The sequence below is a fragment of the Lactuca virosa genome, chromosome 8 (genome assembly GCF_052849685.1).
Source record: "Lactuca virosa cultivar CGN04683 chromosome 8, Lactuca_virosa_CGN04683_v6, whole genome shotgun sequence".
Lineage (NCBI taxonomy): Eukaryota > Viridiplantae > Streptophyta > Magnoliopsida > Asterales > Asteraceae > Lactuca > Lactuca virosa.
The window spans coordinates 111,250,175-111,273,997 of record NC_136433.1 but is presented as its reverse complement, the minus strand read 5'-3'; the positions used below and the strand labels follow the sequence as shown (position 1 = coordinate 111,273,997).

Sequence of the window (23,823 nt, the reverse complement as noted above, 5' to 3'; positions counted from 1 at the left end):
CGACATTCTTTATATCCACGTGTAGGTGGAGACGTACTTTACAACTTTTGTTTAGACTCCATCAGCTAATTTTGATTTTATTTTTAAAATTATATTTTTAGCAGTCCGGGACAGGTAAAGTCCGTTAAAAATTCATAACTTTGTCATATGACGTCCGTTTTCGTCTATCTTTTTATCGTTGGGCTCCTATTAATGAGATATTCGATTCTCGTTTAGGTTGTGTCGGCTAAAAAGCGGTCGATCTAATATCGGCGGGGTCCAAGGGGCAGAGCCCCTGGTTGGGGTCGACCTGCCAGGTCAGCGCAAAATTTTTTTATTTGGGTTATATTGCTATATTAAAAATGCATCAGAAATCTGAATTTTTGGAAATAAACCCGGTTTTTTGACTTTGTTTTGACCCTTATATAAATAACCCGAATTAGTAACAGTTTTCAGACATCAAACTGTTTTTTGTAACAGTTTTCAGACATACAACTGTCTGATGACAGTTTTCTGATGGAAAACTTACTTAACTAATTTTGGTCTTCATTTGATGGTACACACGAAATTCATAACACCCAGATTTTCAGTTCTTGTTCTCATTTTCTGAGTCTTATCCGATTAACGGTTGGGAGTACCACCCAAATACTTTAATCTGAAAGTGTATACACAGTTCTCAGAATTTCCAAGGCTATTATTGTCCCGATTTTCTAACAGGTCTTCACATAATTCACATATAAATCACTAGCAACCATTACATATTCCATGACTAAACATTTCATAACAATTAATGGGCCGACCTTGGTGCCTTCGACCCATGAGTGTGGTGAGAAGAATCACCTCGAATACTGAACGATAGCTGACTAGATCCCGACCCCAATATCTACTCTACTCAACCCCTAAACAGAAACAATTCCTTAAGTACAACTCAAAATGCCCCAAAACCCCTTATAAGTCAAACTTGGCCAAACGGTTAAAAGGTCAAGAAAGTCAACCCAGCCTGACCGCCACGTCGTGGTACCCTTGTACCACGTCGTGTTGCCGGATACGACAAAGCAGTCGCGAACCAACCCACCACCACGTCGTGGTTACAGGGTTTTCAGCAGCTTAATGCATTTAGCCACTTCATTCGATTCCAAAAGGTCTCCAACTCAGATCTGGTCCAAAATAGGGTCTAAATGGATAAAGTTTCCAACTTTATCCAATAGAACCCTCCAAAATGTATAGATCTCAATTTTTAAGATCCAAAACACACCTTAAAAGTCAATGCTTTTCAGACATGCATGTCGAATGCATGTCTTAACTCTTATTAGGTCAAAATAGGGCAAAAAGGCCAAGATTCCATGCATTACCCTCAAAACTCAAATCTAGACTAGATCTAAAGAGCCAAATGCTCCAAATGGCCTGGAGACTCATAAAGTTGCCAGCTTTATGAAGTTCAACCACCCAAGGCAACAAGAAAAAAGAGAAAAAGGGGAAAACCCATAGATCTAACCATAAACTCATCAAGATAAAGACTTTATACCTCCTTGAGATGCTAGAGGAAGGTAAACTCCTGGATCTTCTTTCCCTTGGACTCCGAATGAGGTCTTCCACCACCTTTTCCTTCACAAGCACCAAAAACTCACACTTTTAAGGCTTAAACTCACAAAATGGCTCTAGGGTTGCAATGGACGATTTGGAGAGATGGAGGCTGATGGGAGGGGGCTGGAAGGGGGATAAGGATCTTTAAATAGGGCTTGGCCCTTAAACTTTAGTGTTTTCCCCCAACAGCCACCACCACGTCGTGGTGATTCATTAAACCCTACGGCCCAAACTCATCACCACGTCGTGGCTTCCAAAGAAGATCACCATACATACTCTAAAATAATACCGTACTTGGAACCGGGTGTTACATTATAGTTGGTTTGTTGGTTCACAGTGTTGAGTTTATTCCTGAATTTGGGAGTCTGTGAAAGATGGAAGGTATTGAAATTATTGTCTAGGTAGTGATTCCACTTGAGCTTCCTCGATGTAAGGTCTGATCATGTGAAAAAAAGGAAAAAAAAGAGTGAATTGCTTAAAGTTCAAGTTTTTAGTTTCCTTAATTTTCTTTTAGGTTTTATTGCAAGTTCCTTTTTTGGTCATCTACATCTTTCCATTATGTTTATAATGTTTAATCTTTTTATTACTTGATGGTAAGTAAGGTTTAAGCTTGGGGAGATTTGATAGATGCCATTTTATGCATATTTTATATTCGTTTTTATTACATTTTGAAGTATATTTTACGCATTTGCATGTGCATTAATTTAAGTAATGTGCAACTCATGTTTATTGTTATAATTCCTGTACTGTTCATGTTTTTATTTCGTTTTCAGATTTTTCGAGTGGAGCATTATTTTGGGAGCAACTTTGTATGCATTATAGGAGCTTAATGAAGCTAAAATACCTTATGAATTTGGAACCTGGGTTGGATTTACTGAAACTAAAGAGTTCGCGTCTGAAACACGCGTTTTAGGAAAAACACCATCGTGTTTTTCCCTATATCATCGTGTTTTTTATCGTGCTTTACATTCACAACTTTTACAGGCCAAAAAGTCAAGTTTCGGTACCTCGAAGCAAAAATGCAATCGTGCTTTTCAAGAAACACGATCGTGTTTTCCATTTTTGTCAAGATATAGCAACGTACTTCATTAATCGAGACATTTGGTGATTGCAAACAAAAAATATGATCGTGTTTTTCACTTTCTTTGTCCGGAAGTTGTTGGCTTGCAGATAAATACGACCTCTCTGGTCAGTTTAAGCCCTAGATGTTCCCAGACGACGGAAAACGATTTCCGGTGGCCATGTGTAGCTAAACTCTAGATTTCTATTCTGCATAGATCGGTATTTTTCATGTAACCATTCATTAGACTTGGTTACTGATTAGTGATTCTATCTTAGATATTTTAGTTTTGTATTTAATGAATGTTTGATTTTAGTTCTTTTTAGCATGGTCACCTAATTTAGGATTAAATCGATCTTGTTAATCAACTAATGGAATCCATAATTGTTCTGTTCAATTGGTAACAAGAAACAAGTATCAAATTGGTTCCGTGTTAGGATTTATTTCATATATAAATTGAAATTTTATATTTTTACTTTTCCGAGCTTGTGAGAAGCATTGAATATTGTTGAGAATTTTACATATATCATAATGTTGCTTTTCTTATTTGATTAAGAGCTTGTTTAATTAAATTAATAAAAATCTAGGATTAATTGAAGAGCTTGTTTTGGTTAATTAACTATGTAAAAAGAATATACTAGAGATTGTTAGTTGCTCTCAGTACCAACTTAGGTAGAACATATTTTGAATAACCAGGTCTGGATTGATTCCATGATTAGGAAAGTCGCAACATAACTGAATTTGCTTTTTATTATTGAATATTCTTTAGTTATTTTCACTGCTATTTTAGTTTTAATTAATAATCAAAACCCCTCATTTTCTTTTTATTTTCTGTTTATGACTAGTATGTGCTTTACACAAAGAGACATTGACCATTAAACTATGTCCCTCATGATTCAACTCTGTTTCCCTGTGTTATCCTTTAGTGCATTTGAGTAGTAATATTTTATTTGCTTAAAATGTCTGCGACAACGTTTTAACAGACTTCTTAAGGTTAACTTTAAATTGAAATTTTTTGGCGTTCATATTAAATCCTCAAGATTTGTCCATCTTTTTAAGACAAAACTGCACAAATGGTCCCTGTGGTCAGCACAAAATTGCCACTTTGGTCCAAAAAGGTTTGGACTAGCACCACAGGTCCAAACTTTTCATTTTGTTGCGAGTTTGGTCCAAACATTTTGAAACATTTTATAATGACAGATTTGCCCTTTATTATTTTATTTTACAATTTTCTTTTATTACAATAATAAGAAAACAATTAAAAATAAAACAAAAATAAAATACTCTCTCTCTCTCTCTCTTGTCAAACCAAAACTAGATTTGAGATATGTTTCTTCTCTAGACTTTTCTCCCTAAACACTAAAGGAATGGAAAATATAGGGAAGATCGAATAATGGAGAAAGAAGAAAATGAAATCAGAAGACGGAATTAGATCGAGTTCATTGGTTCTCGGGTTCTTCATCTGAACACACACATGGTGATTTGAAGACGAAACGACGGAGGACAAAACCTTGAATCGAAATCCACCTCTTTGCCTCGAGAGTCTTCAGTCGCGAGCTTAGGTCTCCGATGTCCTCAGACGAGAACAAATCTACGCCGGTGAAGTCTGAAAACTTTCTTCAGATCTATCGATCTGAAAACCCTCTTCCTCTTCATATCTGAAAACCCATCCCACAGTGGTAGCTCAATTTTCAGGACAAAAACCCTAATCCAAATGGGAAGGGCGGCGGAGAAGAAGAGAAACTGAGAAAAATCCTAGCTTCGTCCTTTACAATTCTGGAAAAAAAACCTATCGTCCTTTTTTCAAGATCTAAAGATGGTGGAAGCTCTGATGAAGGGGTTTCAACACCTTCAAACAACTCATGCCATGTATTCGCTGCCATGTTTTTTTGTCTTGGTCTTTCTAGATCCATATCAGCGTCGTGTTCGTCTTTCTAGATCCATATCAGTATAGATTTTTTTGAATTTTGATTTAAGAATGTTAAGCTTCTACAAATATGTAAATAGTTCTTGCGTCTTTATAAATCTAGTTGATCTTGTGGTTTACAAGTCTGTAAATACTTCTTGTTCTTCAGATCTGAAAAAATAGAATGTTTTGTTCTTCATATTTGGAAAAATTATGTTTGAATTCATCAAATGGTGGTGATAGTTCATGAGGTTTTCGGAGAAGAAGAGAGTGAAGAAACAGAAAGATGAAATGCGGATAGAATAGAGGTTTTGGAGGTGGTTTCCGACAAGAATGGTGGTTGTGGCGGCGATAGAGAGAGAGAGAGAGAGAGAGAGAGAGAGAGAGAGAGGTTAGTTGGTTTTTCTATTTTGTTTTTTTATTTATTTCATCAAAAAATTAATAGAATTAATAAAAAAGACCGAAAAAGAAAAAAATAAGGGCAAAATCGTCATTATAAAAAAGTTCATAGCAAATTGGACCAAACTCGCAACAAAATGAAAAGTTTGTACCGTGGTGCTAGTCCAAACTTTTTTGGACAAAAATAACAATTTTGAGCTAACCATAACAACCATTTGTGCAGTTTTGTCTTTTTTTAAATAAGCCAACTATCCATTTTGTTCGCCGTGGTTAACGTTTGACATAGCCATCGATGTCAAATGTATAACTATTGATATCTGGAACATGAAAATGTCGATCATTGTTCAAATAAATAACCACTTCTTAATTTATAAAGTAAAAATAAACATTGCGTAAGAAAAAAAAAATCCACACTAGAGTAATGATTAAAGTTTGAAACTTTACAATTAAGGCATCATTGCAATTTTTAACTGGTTGATTAGGAATTTAAGATTTAAAACAAGAGTATAGTTAATATAAAAAATAAAAATCTAAAATAAATTACAAGAAAGTTAATAAAAATAAAAGGATCGTCTTATGATCTATTTATTTTTAATTGACGAGAAATGTCCTGTTTTTCGTAAGGTATGTTTGGATTTTTTTTTGGAAAACATGCAGTACATTATAGAAAGTTTTCATGTTTTAAGCACCGACACGATCTGGTTAAGGACATTCTTTTTGACATTTTTCGACGTGCCAGAGTTTCTGTCAAGGAAAAAATCACTTGCAAACTTCTTGACTGACCCGTTAGAAGGTAGATCAACACTTAGGCCGACCGATGTTTTGGTTTTTAGATGAATATGAGGGAAACATGCATGTGTAGATCTTACATGAGTTTCCCCTCTCGTAGGCTTGGGGAATCACCGAGTGAGGTTTTTCAGACATACTTTTTAAAAACTGTGTAATACAAAATAATAAAACATTAGAAAGCTTGTATAGAAAATCAACAAATATTTATATTTTTCGCATTTGATATATTTGATTTTCTTGCGCCATATACTATGGAGCTTCCATTCTTACAATAGAGTCCAACTGGTCATGCATAGTAATGTTACGACCCTTAATCTATGGATATGACTTTTAAAAGAATTAATTTCGTTATCTAAAAACGGGTTGTCACCACAAACATCTACTTTAATATATTTCTTCCAATTTAAATGGTGCTTTAACTTTATATTCCACAAATTAAACGATTTCATAAATCTCAAACCTTTTGGTTCATATGAAACCAATAAGGCCAAATTATTTTGCATTTAATTTCAGCCGAACCATTCATACAATTAAAAAGAAAAATATAATCAAAAAGTAAAATTGTGTTTCTCTACACGTTAAAAAACATTTTTTTTATTATGAATAATAATCAGATGATAGCTTAAAAAAGGAAAACATCCCTAAATTTGAAAACAGTTTACCAAATATAAAAAAGAGGGACTACTGTTTGCTCTCCAAAACTGTTGTGTTTGGTGTTCGGAGATTTTTAGGGTTTTGTGATCTATTCGTTTCTTTTCTTTCCCACACAAACACTCCTCGGTGCTCACCATGACTGCTCAAACACAAGAAGAACTCCTTGCTGCCATTCTCGAACAACAAAAGGTTGCTGTAAGATCTCTTTTCCTATTCAGGAATTGTAAATCTTTCATCTTTGATTCTGATATTATTGTTCTTCTGGTTCCACTACAACCTTTGATTGGTTCACTTCATTAGCTTCATATCCACTTTGATATGTCGGTTTTTAGTTATGCTAATCTATGTAAATGGTAGCAAAATGGACTGATGAAATCGAAACAGCTGCAAAAAAGCTGGATCTAGCAACGTGATGCACACATATCACTATCAGATCACCCTAGGAACCTTGTTTTTGATCTCATTATCGGATACTTTTTCGTTCTTGTCCTATCCCCCCCCCCCCCCCCCCCCCCCCCCCCAAAAAAAAAAAAGAGATCTCAATGTCGTGTATATGTAGTGTTGACAATTACTGACCATATGAACTGTTAGTTTTCCTTATATATATGTTACGACCTAGTGAAGATTGCAAAGACTTGTTCTTTTTACAAGCAAACGAACATTCACTGTTGCTGTAGGATTTCTAGAATTGTATGCTTAATTTTTGGTTTCGAAGCTAAGGGCAATATGGGTAATTTTACCAATGTTTAAAACGATAAATTTTGCAGCATGAGGAACCGCTGATTGAAGACGAAGATGATGATGAAGACGATGATGATGATGGCAATGATGAAGATGATGTTGAAGGTGAGACTATGTAATTAAAAATGATAATACTCATTCCATTTCAAGAAACTGATGAGCTTTTAAGTGTCACATAGGTAACCATTGATTGATGAATTTGTTTTGCAAGCACAGGTTTAGGAGATGCAAGTGGTAGATCTAAGCAAAGTAGAAGTGAGAAAAAGAGTCGGAAGGCTATGTTAAAACTCGGGATGAAGCCCATTCCTGGAGTCAGTCGTGTCACTGTGAAAAAGAGCAAAAATGTTGGTTTCTTTGGTTAACTTTTTCATGATGATTGATTGGTTGTTGATAATATGATTGATTGATTAGTGTTATGGTGTTGCAGATTCTGTTTGTGATATCAAAACCGGATGTATTCAAGTCGCCTGCTTCAGATACGTATGTGATATTTGGTGAAGCAAAGATAGAGGATCTGAGCTCACAGTTGCAGAGTCAGGCAGCTGAGCAGTTTAAAGCACCAAATTTGAGTAATGTGATGTCAAGCATGGCTTCTGAGGAGGCAACAGGGGCTGCTGCAAATGATGAAGAAAATGAAGTTGATGAGAGTGGGGTGGAGCCCAAGGACATTGATCTGGTGATGACACAAGCAGGGGTTACCAGATCAAAGGCTGTAAAAGCTCTCAAGGATGCAGATGGTGATATTGTTTCTGCTATCATGGAGCTTACAAACTAGAAGAAGAAGCTCTGTTTTGATATATTCTTGTATGTTTGAGATCATGTAATTGTGTGTTGTTTGTTGGTATGTTTATGAGGGTTTGACTTTGAGTAATGATAAGGAAAATGGTTTGTTTTGCTTTTGTTGGAATGTTTTGAGAATCATTTTGTTATACTAGTATAATTTAACATATTCTTCAAGAAAAACAACCAACTTCAACCGATCTTTATGCCCGAGTTTTGTAGATGCACAATTAACAAAGACAAAAAAAGTGGATGCAAAGTTGCAAACAAGTTCAAGATTGTGATCCAAAAGGCCACAAGAAAGACAACCGACTATGCCATACTCGGCTCCGCCTCCTGCTGCCACCACCTGCCACCACTTCGCGGCGGCAAACCGGGCATGAGTTCACCTGAGCTAACCAAGGTGCAATACACCCGGAATGGTACAAATGTTTACATGGCAACTTCTTGGCACTAGACCCCAATATGAGCTTCTCTTTACAAACTGCACAATGGGAATCAGACCGAATGTCTTTCTTTGAAACTTTAACAGTTGGCAATGCATCGATTGATAACTTTGGAGGTGGTGGAGGAACATCGGAATCATGACTGTTCAACTGTTGGAAGAATTCTTCGACTCCGGGGCCCACAAAGATGTCCGCACCGTTTTCTCGCCGGAGTCCGAGCACTTCATTGAAAAGCTCAAAAAGACCGCCATTGTTGGGGATTCTGACCGGCATGTCACCGGAGAAAATAGGCCACGGGCCCCACGTGCTGTTAATGTTGTTGTCTTCAGCGACCATGTCTTGTTGATCACGGTGGTTGGATTGTGTTTCTTGTCGCCGGAAAAAGTTTGAGAGGGTTTCCATGATGCCTGAGTTACGGTTTTGTTCTTCCACATTGGTGGTGGTTGTGGTTAGGATATTTTCAAGCTCTTGAACGAAGCCTCCTTCACATTCACAACAAACTCTGGTTTGGGTTGTGAGAGTGACTAATTGCCTGCAAGTGTAACACCAATGGGTGGTCGTGGTTATTCTGTTCGCTTCCATTTGAGACCTGTAATTTAGTAATTTGAGTGAATGCTAGATTTCATCATCAATCCAACATTGAAGATTCGATGATATTAATAATAGATACAGATTTCCATTTTATCATACACACGAAAAATGCAATACTTATCGTTTTGGATTTTATCATACTGATTCATTTTGACATGATTCCAAAGAAAGTCGTTGATGAATTAAAAACGAAACCCACATCAGTTTTGTGTTCTTGAAGAACAGGTACAAATCCAGAAATGTTTGTGGTAAATTGCCAACAAAATCAATATCTGTTTTGCATTGTGATAGTATTGGGTTTGATTATTTTTCCAAGAAATTCAAGTATCCATATGAATTTTAGATCTGCAGATTAACACCCTTGATATGAAAAAGTCAACGCCGGAGAGAAGAACTCAGAGAACGAAGAACGTAGAAACACATATATAGTAGATTGAGCCGCTTATTCATGTCTAATGTTAAAATTTCACAGATGTATAATTCTTTCATGTTTTCCGATCATGTTACGATAAGGAGACCCCAACTATATCAAAAGTTCATTGTACGGATCAGTTAAAACAAATTCGGGGGATTAATGTCCAAGTTCACCCAGGATCCAAATAATAAAAATCAGATAAATGCATCAAATCAAAAAGTAGGTATAAATGGATTAGCGAATCACGATCCAAGTCAGTAAATCGAATCCGATACTTATCAATCGGTCCATTCAAGGAAACAATTGAAGATCAAACGCATAGAGATTACTGACTGATAAGGAGGAATGCAATAAAGAAGAAGAGACGATGCATTTTACGAATCGTACCTTTGATCTTTTAATCCAATCCAAGTGCAATGAGAGATGATTTGAGATTGAAATGAATTTGGGACTTGGAAGAGGTTATCAGAGGCAGAGAATAGAGATGCTCTTACTCTGGTAGTGGAGCTGTAACCAGTGAGGGACAAAATGTTGAGGTGTATAGTAGTGGGGTCGTAGGGGTAGGTGCTAACGTGCGCAGATGTGCGTAGTATCACCGTCAAGCTTGATGGATTTGGGGTCCACGTGGTTGTAGTCATAGGCTATAATAAAATATTATCAGACTTGACATCTTTTTGGCACGCAATTATATATTTTATTTCATAACACAGTAAAGTCGCAAGATTCGTCGACACGTTAAAAAGTGATTATGTATTTCACAACACACTAAAAAAGTGATTATATCATTTCCGGTAACATACATCTCACTCGATATCATTTTCAGAAAGCAAAAGTGGAGCATTTGGAATGAAATCGGAATCAGCAACATAAAAAAAAAAAATATAAACTTGTGACAGATACATAATTAAACAAGAAGGATATGATATCCATGCATGGCCCGAAAGAAACCAATTGACAACAACTAGATACTGACAAAATAAAAATAAAACTAGGGCTATTAATAAATATTATTACTTGGCCATCATGACCTTAACAAACTCCTCATAGTTGATTTGACCATCGCCATCAACATCTGCCTCACGGATCATTTCATCGACTTCTTCATCAGTGAGTTTTTCACCCAGGTTTGTCATGACATGACGAAGCTCAGCAGCAGAAATGAAACCGTTCTGATCTTTGTCAAAGACTCTGAAAGCTTCCTTTAATTCTTCCTCCGAGTCTGTATCCTTCATCTTCCTTGCCATCAGGTTTAAAAACTCTGGGAAATCAATGGTTCCATTGCCATCTGCATCCACTTCGTTGATCATGTCCTGGAGTTCAGCCTCTGTTGGATTTTGCCCAAGCGATCTCATCACAGTTCCAAGTTCCTTTGTCGTGATGCAACCTGCACATGAATAAGAACATGAATATGTCTGTTGCTAGGGATCCTTATATCATCACCATACGCATTTCTCAGTATGTACCACTGGATAAGAACATGAATATGTTGCTAAGGGTCCTTATTATTGTATATTAACTACTTCCTTCGTCTTAGAATATATACAACTTTTGATTAGGTAATTGGCATATAGTTCAATCATCAATTAATATGATGAAAAACCTCCTAGCGAGATGTAGAAAACTTATGTATCATGATGCACTTCATCAATATTACTAGCAGGTATATAGGCATATTTTCAAAGGATGTTATAAACTTCCTAACAAGATGACAAACCCATGATCAATTTCATTCATATCCAGTTAAATTTACTAACGGCCCAATAGGCAATTTGTACAGGAATCTTTCATCGTTAAGGACGTCTTTTAATTTGCTTTTCTCTTTCTTTTCCTGCTAACCTTTATTTATTATATTTCGTCGATGCAAAGACACGAAAACAAAACAATGTTTTCATCAAAATCAGGTCTAAAACACATGATTTACATCACATTTATTGGAAAATTCGCACCTAAACCAGGATAAACCCCAAATTGATTTTTTTAGAAACGGCGAATTTATATAAAAAACAGGCCCTGCCTAAAAGGAAAAGGCAGGGAAAGGGAACAGAGCAAGGAAATTACAGAATTTTAAACGGGCAACAAAACCAAATTGTGCCACTTACAAGCGCCAAAACTACCCCTATTGAGAACCCAATTAAACACTGTGGTGATGATGCAATCTGCCGTCTTAGAGGGGGAAGTCAGCTTTTTGTTGAAAAGCTTATCGTTCCTAAACCCCAAATTGATGACATGAACATAGATACAATTGATAACATATACACAAACTATTAAAAAAAATCTAAGAAAATCGCATGAACATACTCCGTCTAAAACACACATCATGAAAAAAAACATTCAAACAAAATTCAATAATAACCGAATCCATTTATAAAAACGATAAGAAATGAAACATACCGTCGCCATCCTTATCGAATAGGCTGAAGGCTTCCTTGAACTCGGAGATCTGGTCATCGGTGAGCTGATCGGCCATTTGTTGGGAGTGAAAGAGAGATTGGTTGAAAGTGTGGGTGGAAAGAGAGAGGGAGAGAAAATAGGGTTGTCGATTGTAATCAATGGTTTTCAGAAAAAGAATAGGGTTTATATACCAGCTTGGCTTCCGGACGTGATCGGTTTATCAAATTCGTTGCATCCGTTTTTACCGCTCTGCCCTCTTTCTCCCCCTTCCGTTGTTACAAAAAATAAAAATAAAAATAAAAATAAAAATAGTAATTATTTTAAGATTACTAACTTTGAATTAATTAGTTCATAAAGTTTCTTTATCATGTTAAAATCAATGGGGACTTTACATATTTTATTAATAAAAAATAAACTGTCTATTAAATTAAAATTTTAATATATATATATATATATATATATATATATATATATTAAAAGTTATATGTTAATTTTTTAAATAGAAAACCTCATATAAATGTAACACTTGTTCTCCGAGATGCACTTTTTCTAGTGCCAAATGATGAATTTCAAATCATGATGCAACATTAGTATATGCAAGCTACTCTGAGCGTAGGTATGTCTACGCTAAGCGTAGCGCCACTGGTTGCACAAAACCTTAGATTCCATGTTTTGGGCACTATTTAAGCATCTTTAACTTTTAGGGTTTCTAAGGATCAATCTCTATCTTCTAAAGAACAAAACACTAGCCTTCATTCCATCTCCCCATTCCTTTGCTTGTTATAGGTGCCATTTGGGAGTGTTCAAGGAAATCCATTATTCTTTGGAGCTTGAGTGAGTGTTTTCATAAGATATACAAGTTCTTGTGCATCTTGAGGACCTTTATAAGTCATCAAGCTCCCAACTTTATGATTCAGGCTTTCCTGATCTTTCATTTTACGGTCTTTGAGTCCCTTTTTGAGGTTTTGGTTGGAGTTCTAGGAATGACTCTAGATAAAGCTTGCAACTTTATCATTCTTGAATGTCCTTGGAGTGTTCTATCTTCTGGTTACGGACTTTGGACTTGTTTTGGTATCATATATGGGTTCAAGGTCATACTTTCACCATTTTTGACCTAGAAGGGTGTAGGATATGCATGGGGCATGCAAGTCCATAAAGTTTTGATTTTTATGAGTCATTTTTAGTATAATGGACTTTTGGAATGTTTGGGATGTTGGCTTAGCGGATTAAGAACTTAACCAAAAAGTTGGTTTTTGTGAATAGTGTACACTGAGCGTAGGGATGAGGGAATTTGACTATTTTGTATTTTAATGCTACGCTGAGAGTAGGCTAGTTACGCTAAGTGTAGGCCTACGTTGAGTTTAGATATGTGCTACGCTAAGCGTAGCACCGACAAGGTGACTTTTTGACAAGTTTGAATTTTGGCCAAATTATGATAGAATTGAGTGTTTAGCTAAGATCTAGTCTCGGTTTTGCATTAGGTAGGTTGTGTTAGTTGTTCTATCATTGAGGTTTGTTGTTGAGCTTCTGCTGGTCAACTCAGGTGAGTTTTCTCACTATACTTTGTACTGCAGTATATGTCCTAATGTGTAGGATGTTGTTATATTGCAGTGTTCTATTAGACTGGTAGACCTGCTATGATTATGTGTGTTTGTTTGTTATTATTTTATGTATATGTCGACATAGTATGGTTGAGTTGAGGCGGTACTGATTTGTGCTATAAGCCAACAAACATAGGAGCAATCTAGTCATAAGTTGAGGCCCGAGAGGGGCAAACCGGTCTTATGCTATGGACTCGGGAGCAAGCCAGTCATGAGCTGAGAGCTTGGGGAGGGGTAATCCAATCTCATGATGTGGGCTTGGGGGCAATCCAGTCTTGTGTTGTGGGCCCGATGTGCATGCATTGTATATGTATTGTTGTGTGGGGTATTTTGGGGAAACTCGCTAATCTTTGGCTTACAGTTGTTGATTTCCAAGTTTTAAGGTACTTCATATGATTAGGGCAAGACGAAGGTGTGATCATACACATCTTCCTATTGTTTTATGTTTTAGAGATTATCTTGATACTTTGATTTTTTTTTTGGATTTGATTTGAAAACAATATTTGATTATCTGATGGCCTTATGAAAATATATTTTAAAAATGAAAAAGAAATTTTGTCATGGTTTTGGGATGTTACAATAAAAAGACTTATATGCCCTTTCTATTTCTTTTTAGAATTAATTTATCTGATTCTATTTAAAATAATTAAAGAAAAACAAATAAATAATCCATTGCCCCCCCCCCCTGATGGAAAACAAAGGGAAAACAACCAGGTGTTAAGAAAACCATGGTTATCGAGCTCCCTTTCTCGTCGGAAAACGTTATTTGTTGTAACCACAACTGTGGTTTCCAATATCATCATTGCCGCCATGACTATAGTCGATCTCTTTTCCCTCACCAGAAAAGGGCAAACAGATCTCTGCCACACATCTGATTACAAACCAGATCTTCGAATTTTAGAAAATCAAGAAACACTCTAACTTGATTATGTGGATGATCTTCGATTTACAGGGATGCTTTCATTATATATGTATACGAGTTGCATGTTTATTATATTTTTGATCTTCTAATTTCGAGTTTCAGAAAATCATGAACTCGAAGATACCTTCATTATATTTTCGATCTTCAATTTTTTTTGATTTCTTTGTATTTTCGATTTAACTTGCAACATTTTACTCGGGTCAATCTTCTTGGATGTTTTGTTTTGAATTCAAGTGGCAAGTTTATTAGAGTTTGATTTTGTAGATTTGATGTATATTGATCTCGGGGTTTTAGCAACGATTGCATATTGCATTTGGGTTTTTATTGTTTGGATTCATGTGGGGTTTTTTGTGTGGTGAACAATTGTATCTGGCAGAAGGACTCAAAGAAGATGATGAGGGCTCGGTGTCCTTGCTATCGGATTGAGAGAGAAAAAAAAATAAGATCAATGGGTGGATTTTCAGAAACCGAGCACATATGTTTGAGTTCGTCCCCTCCATCTGGTGATTTTTAGAAATAGATAGTTCTTGAACAAACCCAGAAAATCATTTTCTCCATATGTTTCCTCCCACATCTTGTAGTAACCTAACGAACGAGTCAAAAAGCTTGGATTAGAGATCAAATAGGTTGAAGGATGGATTAAGTCGAGTACCCAGTTAAAAAGCTTGGATTTATCTTATCGATTCAATCTGGGCATTCAATCATTTTTTTTGTTTCTTTTTGGTTTATGAATATAACCAATGTTTTGGCGCTTCAGTCAGGTGGTTTGGTTGGAGAAGATGAACTTGGGGTGGGTTCGTGGAGAGGGAGGGAGGGAGAGAGAGAGAGAGGGGAGAGGGATATATATATATATATATATATATATATATATATATATATATATATATATATATATATATATATATATAGAGGGAGAGAGAGAGATAGTCATTCGTGAATTTAATAATAATCAAATATTAAAAGAAAATAATAAAGAATGAAAATTAAATATGTAAAGGGTAAAAATGTTATTTTAATTTCGAAAATGGACTAAATCTACAACGAAACTAGCTAAAAATGACTGTTTGTTAAAAGTTTTGAAATCAGAGGGACTGTCTATGAGGTTTTTTGAACTTAAGTACTATATGCTAGATTTCTGGAAAGCACAATGACCATTTATGAAGTTTTCTCTTTTTTTAAAAAAATATAATAAATGAAAATGTTACTAAAAAGTTGCTTATACTATTGTGTTTTATAGAAACGATGTGTAACGTCCGCTAATTCAGACTAGACATTTTAAGGATTTATAAATTGTATACAATATATTTATACTCTGTACATGTATTAGGGGAAAATATTATGGGCTTATAATATCTGAATAAAACATTATTAATATAAAATTAACAAATTACGTCAAATAAGCATCTAAAAATAAAAGACTATTTAGGATAAATATTCTTGATGAAAGTTGTAGTAGTCATGACTATGATCTCATGGATATAAGAACGTCCAAATCTGATTTCGTATGAGGAAGTTATAATTTATCTAAATTTCGCGTTCAAACCGATACCACAAGATGTGTCATAAAAAGTGAACCAAAGTTAGGTTGCTTTTTAGCCAAAGTGATGTAAATGAAACTTGAAGTGCTCATGAATAAGAACACGTCGATATAAATAATGCCAAAATCTGATTTCGTATGAGAAAGTTATGAATTTTCAAAGTTTCGAGTATAACATAATACAACAGTATGCGACACAGAAATCGTAATCAACTTGGTTGATTGTTAGCCAGAACAATCTAAATGAAAGTTGTAGTACTTTTCAGTATGAAGCTAACGATATAAAGAACGTCGAAAACGGAGCTCGTATGAAGAAGTTATGATTTTCACAACATTATTTATAGTCCAAGCCTTCTCAGACTGTAAAACGAAAAATAAAGTGAAAATTAGCCAACGAAGTCTAAATAAAATTTGTAGTACTCGTCGATAGCTACCTGTGGATATAAAAACCATCGAAAACGGTGTTCGTACACAAAAGTTATGAATTTTAGAAATATATTAAAAATCGGCTATCGGGAGTCGGCACGTGGCACCACTAGAGGGTGACACATGTCACCTTCTAAAGTACCCTTCCTCCTCTCGAAAATGAACCAGGTTGCGACATGTGGCATAGGACACAGCGTGCCCTTTAAATTTCTCTATATATTGAAACGATTTCTTGTTCATTCCTTGCACAAACTTCTTTCAATCAGTCTCAAACCTTCTTGAGGCACTGAGGCCCGATTCTAGTAGTTCTTAGGTGTTAGTATTGAAGCTCTGGAGCGCCAGAGAGCCTCGATAAATGGAGCTTTTGATTTCGAAGTTCTACCCACGTAATGTTCGGTTTTTCGTCAAACAACATGTAAGTTGAGTTATGTTTACCGTGCTTTAAGTATACATTATATTTGTGTTTATAATCATTATTATGAACTTATAAATAAGATTTATCAATAATACTAGTTGTTTTACTGACCGATCTACTTACGGGAATGATGACAGGACTAGATTAGTGAGGTGTTTCAAGTGGATTTCCAAACATTATATATTTATATACCAAATAGATGCTTCCTAGTACCTTCGATACGATCTTACCTGGTTGTTTCTTATCATCTATGCATCAGTGTTTCGTTTGGGATTATTGATAAATCTGATAAAAAATTATAACGATTAAACTTTATAAATACGAACAAATACTAAGGCTTAGTAATATTCACGTTTAGGTTGTTTTAAAAGGGAATATGACGTGTTAGTTAAAGATCTGACTTTCTCATGAGTCTTCCACCTATATCAGGCAGGTACATAGTTATTTTCAAGAACATGATTTTAGTACAAAGTATTTATTATCTATTGAAAGTTTATACGAGAATTAATTGTTGTTTATTTGAATTATGTGTAAAATGAATATTTGATAAATGCATTGTTTGAACCAAATATGGTTTGTTAAGTGTATATATTGTATTTATTACATGATAATACTAGGAAGATTATTATTACTAAAAAAGATTTATGCGTAATAAATACCTGATATTTTGTGTTAGATATATACCCTGAATTATGACAGTGTTGTCTATATAGGGTTAGTATTGAAAGTTTAATTTCGAGGATTATAGTCGCCTCTAGTTTTAATCTAAGATGTATAAAGGATTTTTAGATCCCATTAAGTTGAATAAAAGTGTATTCCTATATTGTATTGCGATAGTATGGTATGAAACAGAAAAAATAATTTTGAAAGTTGATTATAAGCGTTATAGTCTTGCCTAGTGATGAAATAAGACTTATAAAGAATGTTTAGTTCGAGTTAAGATGGAAGAGTATTAGTTATACCTTGTATTGTAAAGATATTACATAAGCAGGAGATTTTTGTTGATTACAAATATTGTAATCTTGTTTAGTTATACCCTAAGACCTAAATGAGGATGCTTACTTCAATTAAGTTTGGATATTGGGTAACATCATATTAAGGGTATGTGAGAGATGGGAACGTAAAGTAGAACTCTGTTCGATGATACTGATGATTGGTGGGGTACAGGAGTGTACAAGAGTGTTATATTATTATCCCTTCCTTTTCTTTTGATGAGCTTTGTGTGCCAGCGTTTTCGTGATGATCGGATGAGCTTCGTGACTCAGACCACTACTACGTATGTCCAAGTTATCTTTTCAAATTTTGGATAGGGTGCGTCATAGGACCACTGTTAGGCATGTCTAAACCATCTATTGGAATATTGAGGACCACCCCTGATGATAGCTTCATTTTATTACTTCTTTTCCTAGTTTATTTTAGTTCATTCCATATCATTTTAGTTAATCTTCATGCATATTTTCTCTTTTTCTTATTTTTCTCCTTTATCGGGTGCTTTCTAGTCTTTTGAGCTTAATTGTAGGATTTACCGAAGACTATTCGACTTGGAGGTATGGAAAGAGTGCGAGACCTTTGGAGGCTTTCGGTTTGCTTGTGGACTTGAAGTGGTGCGATTGGGCTTGTTGTTAACATGATCAAGAGAGCAAGTTGGACTTAATTTTTGGATAAAGAAGATGATGAGGTGAAGAGAATTTGAGCTATGGAAGATCAAGGAACCATTTGACCATCTTGGAAGAGTTTACAAGGCATATTTGGGCTATCAAGAACCTTTGCATTTGGGCTGGACCAAGAAATAAAGGAGCAAATTAGAAGGCCAATCAAATGGGCAAAATGGCCCACTCAGCAGCATCCATGCGGTCCGCGTGGATTTACAAATGGTCCGCGTGGATCGTGATGTGAAGAATCCGGATTTTAGCCTTTTGCCTCTATTTGGGGAAAGTTGGTGGAATACTTTTGGGCAACTTTTGGATCCGATTTTTGACCACTTTTAATGGAGTTTTTGAGAGAGAAAAAGGGGGAACTCAATAAGAACAATACTTTTTGCTCTCTAGAAGACCTTGAAGATTTGGAAGCTTGGAGCATTTTTCTTTCATATTTGCATCTTGAACAATGTTTGGTACCTCTAAACTACTTTGTATTTCTTTCATTTTGGCCATGCTTGGCTAGATTTATGTTTGGTTAATTAGGGTTTGACCCATGGATGATTAGTTGCTTTGAAGACTTCATATTACCTTGTGTTAGAAATTTATGGAAATGTTTTCTAGTCAAACATCTTCTTGTGTTTATTTATCCTTGATCATGAGCTTTGATGAATGAATGCTTATTTTGTTGACTAATTTCTTGGTTAAGTAATGGGCCCTCAAATTAGTAAGCAACAAATGGTTTATATGTTTGTTTTCATTTCATTTAAACCATGGAAATGTTTCTTCCATAATGATAATGTAAGCATTTGATTATCTTTTGGACTTGGTGACTCTTAAAACTTAATGCTAATTGATTTTCACAAGATTATATGTTTCATTGGTTTTGTGACTTTAATTAAGGAAATGTGTTTTGAGCTCCTCTAACCATTTTAATAACATAGAAGAGTTGAGGTGATTTGTGCTTATGAATTACTATAGCCAAGTTAAATTAAATCACAAGTGTTGTTCCATTTAGTCTAATGATAAGTCAACTAATATATAAATGTGGTGTATTCCAAAATCAACCAACTTTCCTTCATTGATTTTAAATCAAATCATCAACTTGTTATTTACCATCTCTACATTCTAGCATAGTTTTAATTCTCTCAAACAGTCAAACAGATTTGAACCCCCCCTCATTTTACTTTTATTTTTGTTGTATAAGTATTTGGACAAGTGATTTTCATAGAGATATAAATTGAACCGATCTCCGTGGATACGATCCCTTTACCACTATACACTATTTTAGTGTACAAGATTTAGGGTTATTTATTTTGTTAGCCTCGACAACCACCACCTGACTTAACTGTCTTGTGGTGTTAATGAATTATACCGATACGGGGAGACTAGATCGTATGTTCATTCAAGTATTCCCATTTCTCTCATTTGTTGTCTTTTGATCCTCATCTTCTGCCAAGGAATCCCCAAAGCAACTTGTTGTTCACAATGATCCTTTTGATAAATCTCGTGAGGTCGTTGTAGAGGGTTAGTATGTGAGGATCGACAGGACGTGTAACTGAGGATGTATTGCCTTATAACATATTTAGGTTATATGATATTGTTTGGTAGTAATTGGTTTTACAGGTTAGATAAATATATATTATTATCATAATAATATTATGGGATTGAAAACTATATGTGTCTCACCATGTTTCCCAACCTGACCCACTCAATTTACATGCATCACAGGTAGCGGTATTAAGAGTGTTGGAGATTTGAATGGGATGTTGAGTGATTAAAAACAAGACCTGCAATAGAGTTCAGAATCGTAGGTCTTTACAGTGTAACTATGTTGTGTATTGATTATGACATCCTTAGAATTTTGTATTTTGAAACAACATCTTTCTTCAAAGATATTTTTAATAAAACGAAACAGCCTCCGCAAAATGTTTTATTATACTAGGATTTTCAGCTAACAAAGATGTTGTGATTTTTCAAAGCATAAAGAAAAAGTTATTTTTGGTTATGGAAAATAGGGGATGTCACACGATGTTCTTCTTATATTATTAATAAGAATATCTCAATAGAGGTTATTGAAGGATTCATAGTGTGTTTTTTTCATTTAAAATCAAAGTTATAGTTAGGGTGTTTTTTTTGAACGACTATATACTATAAATTAAAAATTCGGTAGGTAGCTAGAGAAAACACAATACAAGAAACAAAAATAGAACATTAGAAAGTTACAATAAAAAGATTGATAAAACACCAAGCCATATACATGGAATATGAGAACTGATAGTTGAAGTAATTTATGAGACAATCTTCACACATAGATGTAGTGAAACCACCAAAACATGTTTGAAAATCTTAGGGTCACCGATGGTCTTCGTAGAAACACTGAAGCATCACCATTAGGAAACAAATTAGTCACCTTGTTGATTTATATACCACGTCACAACACATATATATGAATCATTTGAAAGCCATCTAAAATCCTTAAAATTTATTGTAGAGTCCACACACATACACACACACATATATATATATATATATATATATATATATATATATATATACACACACATATACATATGAATTGGTTCAATAACGCCTCAATCATTGAGGGACATATCATAAATATCCTTCGGTTGTGCACAAGAACCCTTAATAACATTATACTTTGATTCATCCATCAGGTCATTTTGTTGTTTGAAGAGTCATTTCCAATTCCGGTAATCTTGTGATTTCCACGTAGGAACCTTGCCTGATAACCTATCGATGTACCATTAAGAAATTGTAACGCACCTGTAAAGATTTAGTCAACTAATACAATGTATAAAATGCACGCCAAGATATATGTTACCCTATCAATTTATTTTTCTGACCCAAGACCCATCCCTTTATCCTATCCAATTTTCGAATGAGGAAATAAGAAAACACAGATGAAGGAAAATTTAGATTGCAACAAATCTCCTATCATTTTTCTACCTTGAGAAAAATACACACACCAAACTCACATGGGATGCAATCCAAATTTGACACCAAAAGACTCAAAAAACCCCCATCTAAGCCTGATACCCCAACTCCATACCCATTATCGAGTTACATGTTATCTTCGCTTATTGGGTCGGAGCACCATTCCAACCATCTAAGTATACTTGTTTTACTTTTAGAGTTTATCCATAAATGGTTCAAGGTTTGGATTTCATTCGAAGGACCTCTATGTGGTTTTACCATATTTAAATGAACTCTAGAATTACTGAATTTAGAGATGACCCATATAAAGATTAAAGACTAACATGACATCTTCTTGTAATTGTGCAAATTTCATTGTAACAACCCAAAAATCATGACAAAAAATATTGTTTTTAATTAAGTAACTTATGAAATTGTTTACTGAAAAACATCATCGAATCATATCATTTCATAAAACCATAGTCACATATCTCAAACCATATGATAAAATAGTAACAATGTCAGAGTACAATCCCATGAATCTCATAATGCGGAAATCCTGTGTGTGTGTGTGATGCGCTACTACCGTGCCGACTCCTTCCCCTTCGAAGAAGAGGTACCTGAAAACAAAACTGAAACTGTAAGCACAAAGCTTAGTGAGTTCCATCATACCACATACCATACTACAAACATACTGTCATGCATATCTGGGTGCCCGACCTACCCTGCTAGGCATACCAGGGTGCCTAACCTACCCCTGTCAGACATACCAGGGTGTCCGACCTACCCCTCCGGTTATCTCAACCGGTTACGGGGACTATTTCACCCCTACTACTACCACATAATGACATAACATAATCACACTGTGAGGAATATCGGGGTGCCCAACCTACCCCTTCGGTCCTTACAACCAAAACATGGGGAATATTCCCCCTACTACCACTATCACCTAACATCATATCATACCAGCACATAAAACATATCAGACAGTGGCAAACCCAGGTAATTATCACAAAGACAATTATCTGACAATCAACCCCTACTAGTGGGCCGACATTATGGCTGTAGACCCACATCTACTGGGAGGTAACTCACCTCAATGTCGTGAAGTGTCTGAACCGTCCTCGATGTTGGAATCAACTCCTCTCAAACTCCTACACATAACAACCTTCCTTAATTACCATTTCATACTCTTAACCCTTTCAAGGGTCAACTCAGGTCAAATTCAAAGTCAAGGTCAACACCCTAGTCAAAGTCAACTTTTAGTCAAAGTCAGCATCTGGTTGACTCAACTCGCCGAGTTGGTCCACCAACTCGTCGAGTTCCATAATCCACAAAATACTGGAACTTCGATCCTACTCGTCGAGTCTTTTAAGAACTCGTCGAGTTCTCCTTCATACAGAATCGGGACCTTTTTGCTCTTGACTCGCGGAGCTCGTCCATGAACTCGTCGAGTCCTTCTTCATACAAGTTGAAGTGTTTAGCCCTTGACGTGCCGAGTTTTTCCTTGAACTCGTCGAGTTCTTCTTCATACAAGTTGGGACATTGCCTTGAACTCGCCGAGTTCATCCTTGAACTCGTCGAGTTCTTTGATCTTCAAGTCCATATTCACGTCCATCTTGTTGAGTCCTCTTCTAGACTCAACCAGATCGATCAGAAACAGAAAAGGTTAGGGAACCATAACCCGACTGTCCGAGTCCTATGAACGACTCGCCGTGTCCCCCAAAGTCCAAGTCTACCAAGTCGATTTTAGTCGGGCTTAATGTATCCAGAACATAGATCTGACCTCCTAGGATCGACATAGCACGTAAAGTTACAAAGTTTACGTGCATGCATGGGTTAACTAGCTCATAAGGACCCAAAATGAAGTCTACATGGTGCGTGGGACTCCCATGGCCATAAAGTTGGCACCTTTATGCCATGGGAACCCTTAAAGGTTCAAGATCTGAAGTACAACCCCATTGATACTCACAATACCGAATATGGCTTCACTAAGACTTAGAAAAGGTAGAAAATAGCCCTAAATGGATATCTAAGAAATGAATAGTCCAGGTATCAGCTTTATACCTCAACCGAGCTGGAAATGTTCCAAAACCTCTGGATCTACTTGCTTTCTCTTGATCCCCCAAGCCTCATCCTTCTTCTTAAGCTTCAAAACACACAAATGACACAAAAAGGCTCAAGAACACTCAATATTCGATTAGGGTTTCGCGAAGAGAGTCTGAGGCTGATGGAGGCTGGAGTGGAGACCCTATAAGTTGTTTAAATAGGGTGCAAACCCTCAAATTTAGGGTTTCATCCAAACAGGTCTACTCTTTGAGTCGGGGCTCCCGACTCGGCGAGTAGACTCTTCCACCTGCGTCCAACATTCACATCTACTCGACGAGTTGGGCCTCCAACTCGTCGAGTCCCCGTGTAAATATGCAAAAACTTATAATAAAAATACGTATCAGGAACCGGGCGTTACATTCATGTTGGTTGTAAGGAGAGCCTTACATTGTAGCAAATTGTTAGTGAAGCAAAGGAAGATGGAAAAAAGTGCCACCAGTTTTTGATTTCAGACCAGACTTCCATTGAAACTGCACATTTGGTTAACAATTGGGATTCTGTTTT

At 35.8% G+C, this 23,823-nt stretch overlaps 3 protein-coding genes across 4 annotated transcripts; 1 reads left to right on the top strand and 2 right to left on the bottom strand.

Annotated features, from left to right (window-relative positions):
- Nucleotides 1-6,374: 6,374 nt before the first annotated feature.
- On the top strand, nt 6,375-8,011 carry LOC145129753 (nascent polypeptide-associated complex subunit alpha-like protein 1). 2 transcript variants are annotated; one of them, XM_079064548.1, is made up of 4 exons: nt 6,375-6,560; nt 7,139-7,217; nt 7,329-7,456; nt 7,540-8,011. In XM_079064548.1, exons 1-4 carry the CDS (start codon nt 6,507-6,509, stop codon nt 7,885-7,887), a joined length of 609 nt encoding a protein of 202 aa, XP_078920674.1. In that variant the 5' UTR covers nt 6,375-6,506; the 3' UTR covers nt 7,888-8,011. The 2 variants fall into 2 exon arrangements, with proteins under 2 accessions (XP_078920674.1, XP_078920673.1); XM_079064547.1 differs by having other exon boundaries at nt 6,375-6,566.
- An 8-nt stretch (nt 8,012-8,019) lies between these two features.
- On the bottom strand, nt 8,020-9,997 carry LOC145129752 (putative E3 ubiquitin-protein ligase RHC1A). Its single transcript, XM_079064546.1, has 2 exons — nt 9,732-9,997; nt 8,020-8,927 (listed from the first exon to the last, which is right to left on the bottom strand). Exons 1-2 carry the CDS (start codon nt 9,980-9,982, stop codon nt 8,165-8,167), a joined length of 1,014 nt encoding a protein of 337 aa, XP_078920672.1. The 5' UTR covers nt 9,983-9,997; the 3' UTR covers nt 8,020-8,164.
- A 194-nt stretch (nt 9,998-10,191) lies between these two features.
- Nucleotides 10,192-11,908, bottom strand: LOC145129754 (calmodulin-7). The gene is made up of 2 exons (XM_079064549.1): nt 11,736-11,908; nt 10,192-10,728 (listed from the first exon to the last, which is right to left on the bottom strand). The coding sequence occupies exons 1-2, from the start codon at nt 11,809-11,811 to the stop codon at nt 10,355-10,357; spliced, it is 450 nt and encodes a 149-aa protein (XP_078920675.1). The 5' UTR covers nt 11,812-11,908; the 3' UTR covers nt 10,192-10,354.
- Between the last annotated feature and the right edge of the window lie 11,915 nt (nt 11,909-23,823).